Genomic DNA, 7,319 nt, shown 5'->3' with positions numbered 1-7,319 from the left:
TTTTTTTTTTTTTTTTTTTTTTTTTTTTTTTTTTTTTTTTTTTTTTTTTTTTTTTTTTTTTTTTTTTTTTTTTTTTTTTTTTTTTTTTTTTGTTTTGAACGGACAAAGATGAAGTGAGATTCTACCATTGTTTTTGTTTTCTTCCAGGAAATGCTTTTAAAATAATATTCCACTACCATATTAAATACTATTAATTATAATGTATAATTCAATCCTTTCCTTACTGTCACATTTAAAATTATTATAAAAATTAAAAATACTTTAAATGAGTTGTTACCATTTTTAATTTGCTGAGATTTTAGTCATCAATGTATCGTCTAGATAAATATGTATTTTTCTCGGTAATTAAAAAACAAAAACTCCACATCAAAACTCAACCTGAAAAACAGAGATTTGTGTTGAATTAGACTGTGAATTCTATTCAAGTTGCTCAGATCACTAACTTAACAAACTCAAACCATCGAAGTAGGATCGTTTTTTTTTATTGGGTTAATTTTTTTCAAAATTAAAATTGGAGTTTTGACCTAATATTTGTCCCTCAAAAAGTAAGTACATATGAAAATATTATTACTCACAAAACCCTGTAAAATTAAAATGAGAAATAGAATTGAGATTGAAGGTTAATCTTCAATATTCACGACGTTTAAATAGGATACAAACTACCAACTAATATCCACAAATAAAGAAAATATAAACTAACTAAACATTGATGTTGAGAATAAAATAAAATATACTACTAATCCATGAAAATATTAACTTATTACACATATTCAAGATATATTCTATAATTAATATATTCTTCAAATATTAACTATTGTGAATATCTGACTACTTCAAACTAACAATAAGTTGCACTAAATTTTGATAAGTTTGTAGTTGACATATTTTTGGTCTGAGTGAACTTGATCAACTCTAAAATAAGATTACAACCTGACTCAACTTACTCTCCTTTCAATAAAATAAAAAATATTTAATATTTGTAATTGAGGTCAGTGATGACTGTTACTCGTAAATGTTTGATATTTATTAAATTTTATGAGATTTTAGTTATTAATCTAAATGAATTGTAGATAAGTATAATTTTTTTTAAATAATTAAAAAAAAAAAACCCTATAGCCAACTCAAAAATAAAAGGTTGGGTTGTAAACTCTATTTCAGTTGCTCGGGTTACTAACTCAACTAACTTAAAATAATTTAAATATGAAAAAAAATGATCATAATCATTTCAAAATCACTCATAAACGTGCTCTAAGTACAACACAACAGATCAAATTACACCCTACCTCACGTAATCTAAAATGAACTTTAAAGACGAATGTTCAATCGCTCAAAACCCCACATTCGGCGATTCTCGATTGACCACGATTCTTTGTTAAAAAATACTACGAACAACGAGACGAACTCGAGATAAGGAAATTTCAACCAATGGATGGTTAACCAACCGGATATGACTGCCAAAAGAACTCATGAGAAATTGGTGTAAAAAAACTGAAGGAATCACTCAAAAAGGTCATATTTTCACACACCCTTTAAATGATATTGACCATATTCCTCTCTTTGACTCTCTTAACGTCATTCTTCCCCTTCTTCTTCACCAAAAAAAACTCCCATTTCTTTGCAGCTCACAAGCTTAGAGAGCAAGAAAATGTCAAAGAACCAATTCCGTTTCTCGAAGATCGAGGTTTTTTTCCTTCTTATCATAGTCCTCAAACTTTTTTTACGTTAAAAATCATCTGGGGTTGGTAGATTTGAACCTCTCGATGTTTTCGTTAAAAATATATGTATTAACTTGACTTTGTCGATGATACTAAAACCGTCATATTCTGCTTCAGTTAATATTTAAAACGAGAGGCTAATGTTATGATCGATTCTCTTCACAGATTACTGGATCGATAATGCTCGAATTATTTCATTGACTTTTTGGTTATCGACTTTGTTTTAACAGATACATGTTCTTAAAGTACACATGAATTGTCAAGGATGCATGGAGAGAGTACGAAAACTTCTCAAAAGGATTGAAGGTAAACAACAATGGCTTCCTTTTTTATTATTTTTATTTTTCGTAAAATGAAATGACCATTTTGCCCCTCGTATTTCAAAAACTGAAATATTTTGTATGCTTGTAAGTGTTCGGGTCAACATACGTAGAAATAATCGCTTGTCGGGTTATGAAATTTAGGAGTATATAAGGTAGATATAGATGCTGAAGAACAAAAGGTGACAATCATAGGCAATGTGGATTCAAGCATTTTGATAAAGAAGCTTGCCAAATTAGGCAAGCAAGCTCAACTTTGGGCATCAACTTCCAAGCAAGATGAAGATGATGAAGAACAAACCCTAAGAAAAAACAAAGGCAACTACTTGGAAGATGCAATAGATCCCTCTTATACCTTCCAAAATGAGTATACGCTTCCAATATGTGATAGCGAATTCAGTAACCCGACGCTATTAGAATGTTATCTTGCTCAAGAAAACGGCATGTCAAGTGGTTTTCGACATGTTCCGGTCACTATAGCTGCAGCACAGAAGGCAAGAGGCCCGATGGTATCGATGGCTCATGATGTCGTGGATATTCAAGACTATCAATTTAGTTAAGGGCTAGACAGGTAATTTGTCTTCTTGATAAGAAAAACTCTTCTTAAAACAAAATTATGTAACGGGATGAGAAACATCAAAGGGATCGACGCTCGACCAATTTCGTATTCTAATTCAAACGATATTTTTGAGTTGCTTGTTATTGAACTTTAGTTATTGTGGGTTCTTTAAAGATGTCTTTATTGACTAGTATTTGAAGGAAAATCTAGGCTATAACGATTTCGTTCGTACTATTTTTTACCGTTATTTACCATGTTTTTTTTAAATTAAGAAATGTTTAAAAAATATAAAATAACAACAAATATATAATATCACAAATTCAAGCTTTTAAAGCATAATGTTCAAATATTCATCTAACTTTGGATCGTAACTTGTACTTCGATCGATCTCTTAACAGAATACGTATTATAGCATCTATTATAGTTGTGGACTGCCACGACGTACGAAAAACGCTATAAAAAGTCTATAATAACATTTTTTATAAGCTACTGTATTCATTATTTCTGTAGTGTACCAACACGAAAGAGAACAAAGAGTTACATCACCAGCAATAGCAACGACAACATGCCACAACTCAATTGACGAACTCGAACAAATTCAACGCTTTATACGTTCAAACTCGTCATGTCCGATCGAACACGTTCGACAAAAAGAGCTACATGATAGAACAAGCATGAACATTGTCATCACTAAAAATAGAGGCATAGTTTTGTTCATGAGCAGATGGAAAAGCTTGCACAACATTCCTAACAAACCCAGCAGGAGCTTTCTTGTCATAAGCACCTAAGGCGTAAGGGTAATGAACAAGATGTTGAGGAATATAAGGCCAAAACTCGGCTCTTTTTCCAGTGCTTTTTACTCTCTTAAGCACTTTTTGGGCATCAACATACCCACTAACCCTCACCCTGTGTTGCTTTCTCATCATCTCCACCGTCTTCACGCCTATACATCGATAAATACTCGGGTCGGGTTTTCAAACTCGATAAATGATAATATAACAATAGCTTACATGTAAAATTGAGAAACGTCATTATTTGATAAAACGACGAACGAGAGAAAGAACAAGACCTTTCATAGAAGAGACAGCGTTTCGAACTCTTCTTTCACATCCGTCACAATCCAGCTTCACTTTGATTTCGACCGTCTAAAAACGCATATAATATAAACGAAAAACACGAACAAATTCAAATTAAATAGACCCAAAAATCAAGAGCTACCTGCATTGGTTTGTGCTTGGTTCTTGTTGGTGTGAGAATGCAAAAGTTGGAGAGATAATCAAGAGCTCCCATTTTTTTTTCCCTTTCCAAAGAAAAACCAAAGAGACTTGAGAGGCTTAGCTCATGTAGAAGAGAGGTGCCATCCTTTTAAATAAGCTTAATTTAATTTAATGATAAGTAAAAAAAAAAAAAAAAAAAGAGTAATATTTTCGCTAATTTGTTTTTAAATTATTATATGTTTGTTTAATGAGATTTTTTATTTATTTTATTTATTTTTTGCTTTAAATAATTGTGAAACAAGAGCATAGATTGAGTGAAGCGGTCTAGTAGCTGTCTATAGATAATAATAGGGAAGACGAGCATAGATTGAGTGAGGCGGTCTAGTAGTTGACCGTAGGTAAAAATAGGCACGACGAGCATAGGTTAAGTGAAGCAGTATAGTAATTATCCATAGGTAGAAATGGGCAAAACGAATATAGATTGAGTGAAACAGTGTAATAGTTGTCCATAAGTAGAAATAGGCAAGTGGTCGAGTAGGGTAACAATCTAGTTTGTAAGAGTTTCTTTTTCTATTTGCTATTACCACTTTCATAAAGGTAGGTTTAAAGTTATGGCTTCTTTTATACCTAAAAATTCCAAGTTATGGCTTCTTTTATACCTAAAAATTCCAAGTTATGGCTTCTTTCATGCCTAAAAATTCTGATATGTCTTATCTAATTTCTGGTATATATTCTAATACCATGATTAAAAGTTGACACCCACTTAAGTCCTAAATTAAAAAAATTAAAAAAATTAAAAAAATTAAAATTAAAATTAAAAAAATTTAGAAATTAAGAAGACTAATCTTTTTATTTTTGGGATTTAAATTTAGTTTTTATTTAGTATTTAAAATTTGAACTTAATTTCTAATTGATTCTTAAAATTTCGATATGGATCTCTTGATAGAATTGATTATGCTTTGGCATTCAACAAATTTCTTCGCCTCGACTACATATAAATAATATCACAACACGTGCAAAATTTGTTTACGATCGTCAACTTTTTTTCAGCTAGATTACATCTAAATATCACACGGACACGTGCGAAAAATGTTTAGTTTCATCAAATTTCTTCAACCTTTTCCCTTGCATACCATTCCAGAAGGCGCCTGCACTCACAACCTTTTTTCCAGGTAATTGAACTTCCAGTACCTGGTGAAATTACCAAATCACTACAGTAAAAATGTTGGTGCAAAATAGTAATAACTTATCTTCAGTACAGGTAAAAATATGATGTATATTTTAAAGAACAAGTGAAGATATAACAGTATCAACAAAGTGAAAAATCTAAGTAACCATTATGTGAAAGAAATGTGCTACGTGGAACTCTTCTTGAAGAAAGGGCAAAGAAATTGTGTAGAAATGTCATAAAAGCAATCTTATGCAATTTATGGTTGGAAACAAATGCTAAGATTTTGAGGGGTGCTACTAAGGAGTGGGTGGATTGTGTGGATGTGTTCTTGATAATGTGTTAAGCTTGTTTTTTTATTTCCGTTATTGTTGGAGACAACTTACTGATGTAGAACTCCCTTCAGGACCCAGCATCGTTCCCTTCTCCAATCAATATAGGACTTCCAATCCACCCCCTTCTGATACCATTTGTAACGGCCTAAGTCCACTGCTAGCAAATATTGTTTTCTTTGGGCTTTCCCTTTCGAGCTTTCCCTCAAGATTTTTAAAATGTGTCTGTTAAGGGAGAGGTTTCCACACCCTTATAAAGAATGTTTCGTTCTCCTCCCCAACCGACGTAAAACTATACTAAGGCTCTAATTGATTCATAGGGTCATAAGAGGGAGCTCTTTTGTAATTAAGGAACTGTGGGTGGCTACAAAACTTGTATTCTGGGAGGTTTATGAGGTTTGATGTGAGTTTTTATGAATTTCATATGAAACTTTGCGACCTTCTAACATCTTAACGAAAAGCTCTATTCAAAGAAAAATGCAACTGAACTAAGAAAAAATACCCAGCCCTTGATCATACACATCCATATAAGCATAATAGAAATAGGCTACAATAAGGAACAAACCTCAAGTGCCGTGCGCCCTCCACATGGAAACAGCAAAGCATCCTTGACAAAGCAGATCTCATCTGCTTGAGTCTCCTGAATGCCAACCCTTGTAGTAATGATTTTAAATTCTAGGATATTGTGGCAACCGCTTTTCTCATCAGCAACGACAACCTTCGCTCGTGTTCCAGGCCATCCTGCAAATGCGCGAACCTAAAGGGAGTGCATGATTTAACTGCAAGGTTGAACAAAGAAAAGGGTAAAATTACCTTGTTGTGTAGAACATATGCCTCTTGATCAAATGACAGCCATGCCTCATCTGGAGCTATCTGCATAACTAGAGTCAGATTCCAGAGAACTTGAATCTACAATGCATCATTATCAGAAGGTTTTCTTGATATACAAGATTGCTGATATTATGATTGTTATTTTAAATAAAACTAAAAAATTGATACTAATAGTTCATGGAATTCTAGTTTTCGTTTTGCTTTAAGGTTGATCTAAATCATTTTTAACTAATCAGAAAAGAATGAATACGAAATTTTTGTTACTAATATATTGGAAGATCAAATGAGTAACGGACTAAGCATATATAAACCAAAATTCACTTCGTTTCTATATGATTATAAATTTATCCTAGAAGATCTCAACCAAGGATACCTTTGGAGCCTTGGTAGCTTTAGATTCGTCTTGAGGTTGTGCCTTCTTTTCAGCAGATCCATCAAGTATAGAAGGAAGTTCCCGAATCAAAAGTTTTGAGCCTGCACATGAAAGTGGATTTTGAATGTTTAAGTATTATAAACCGTAACAAAACGTACGTAAGTATTTAGATCAACAACTCAAAGATGAACTTTTGGTGTTGTGATTTTATTTATATAATCAAATGTAAGAGTACTTGAAATCAACACCACTCTTTGCAATGAAACTAAGAAGTACCAATATGCTAGAGAATAAAAGAAACAGACTAGGAGACAGCACCACAATTTCAAGTGAAGTTCATGACAGACGCTGAATGCCCACCTTCTAAAAATAGCAATGCAAGTAAATCGGGTGCCTGCTAGCAAATTGAATCAAAGATTAGAAAAGAAATGGTCCATCTTCAAAAAGTTAAATGTAAAAGAAGTTTAACTGTGTAAGACAAGACATGAGACAAATAGCCGACTTCATAAAAACGTCTCTACTCAAAAGGATCGGCAAGAAAATGAAAAACAAATTTATAAACGAACCATGTGATGGATTTTCAGATTTCAACCATTTATGCTTTATAGGAATCAAAAATCAAAACACACATGCATGTCACGTTGCTTAACCTGTAAACTCATAACAAGCATACCTTAATCTGCTCATCAACTTCAAATTTTTCAAAAGCAATGACGGGTCCAGCATCCAATGCACGAACTGTGAATGCTAGTGATACACCAGTCTCCTTAACACCATCCTAAAAGTAGGGGGGGGGGGGGGGGG

At 32.7% G+C, this 7,319-nt stretch overlaps 3 protein-coding genes across 4 annotated transcripts in view; 1 reads left to right on the top strand and 2 right to left on the bottom strand.

The window, feature by feature from the left end:
• Window positions 1–1,595: 1,595 nt before the first annotated feature.
• On the top strand, window positions 1,596–2,667 carry LOC111492893 (heavy metal-associated isoprenylated plant protein 32-like). Its single transcript, XM_023142397.1, has 3 exons — window positions 1,596–1,681; window positions 1,946–2,021; window positions 2,180–2,667. Exons 1-3 carry the CDS (start codon window positions 1,646–1,648, stop codon window positions 2,593–2,595), a joined length of 528 nt encoding a protein of 175 aa, XP_022998165.1. The 5' UTR covers window positions 1,596–1,645; the 3' UTR covers window positions 2,596–2,667.
• Window positions 2,668–3,084: 417 nt separating this feature from the next.
• LOC111492894 (heavy metal-associated isoprenylated plant protein 21-like) lies at window positions 3,085–3,919 on the bottom strand. The gene is made up of 3 exons (XM_023142398.1): window positions 3,813–3,919; window positions 3,664–3,739; window positions 3,085–3,537 (listed from the first exon to the last, which is right to left on the bottom strand). The coding sequence occupies exons 1-3, from the start codon at window positions 3,882–3,884 to the stop codon at window positions 3,251–3,253; spliced, it is 435 nt and encodes a 144-aa protein (XP_022998166.1). The 5' UTR covers window positions 3,885–3,919; the 3' UTR covers window positions 3,085–3,250.
• An 819-nt stretch (window positions 3,920–4,738) lies between these two features.
• Window positions 4,739–7,319, bottom strand: part of LOC111492892 (methionyl-tRNA formyltransferase) — a 7,098-nt gene continuing 4,517 nt past the window's right edge. Inside the window, exons 6-11 of one of the 2 annotated variants that reach the window (XM_023142394.1) lie at window positions 7,189–7,293; window positions 6,876–6,912; window positions 6,516–6,616; window positions 6,125–6,184; window positions 5,877–6,068; window positions 4,739–5,002 (exon numbers count right to left, since the gene is read on the bottom strand). In XM_023142394.1, the coding sequence (XP_022998162.1) occupies window positions 4,880–5,002; window positions 5,877–6,068; window positions 6,125–6,184; window positions 6,516–6,616; window positions 6,876–6,912; window positions 7,189–7,293 (618 nt within the window). In that variant the 3' untranslated portion in view covers window positions 4,739–4,879. The remainder of the gene's footprint in view (window positions 5,003–5,876; window positions 6,069–6,124; window positions 6,185–6,515; window positions 6,617–6,875; window positions 6,913–7,188; window positions 7,294–7,319) is intronic. The other variant, XM_023142395.1, reaches the window with a different exon arrangement.

This window comes from Cucurbita maxima, unplaced genomic scaffold, assembly GCF_002738345.1.
Source record: "Cucurbita maxima cultivar Rimu unplaced genomic scaffold, Cmax_1.0 Cma_Scf00018, whole genome shotgun sequence".
Classification (NCBI taxonomy): domain Eukaryota; kingdom Viridiplantae; phylum Streptophyta; class Magnoliopsida; order Cucurbitales; family Cucurbitaceae; genus Cucurbita; species Cucurbita maxima.
Note: the sequence above shows the minus strand (reverse complement) of the source record. Positions and strands in the feature narration are given on the sequence as shown.

Coding starts and splice junctions, on each gene's coding strand:
- LOC111492893 (XM_023142397.1), top strand. CDS start 1,646: ATGTCAAAGAACCAATTCCGTTTCTCGAAGATCGAG. Junction 1,682..1,945: donor TCCGTTTCTCGAAGATCGAG/GTTTTTTTCCTT, acceptor TTGTTTTAACAG/ATACATGTTCTTAAAGTACA. Junction 2,022..2,179: donor ACTTCTCAAAAGGATTGAAG/GTAAACAACAAT, acceptor TATGAAATTTAG/GAGTATATAAGGTAGATATA.
- LOC111492894 (XM_023142398.1), bottom strand. CDS start 3,884: ATGGGAGCTCTTGATTATCTCTCCAACTTTTGCATTCTCACACCAACA. Junction 3,740..3,812: donor CCAAGCACAAACCAATGCAG/GTAGCTCTTGAT, acceptor ATGCGTTTTTAG/ACGGTCGAAATCAAAGTGAA. Junction 3,538..3,663: donor CGCTGTCTCTTCTATGAAAG/GTCTTGTTCTTT, acceptor ATCGATGTATAG/GCGTGAAGACGGTGGAGATG.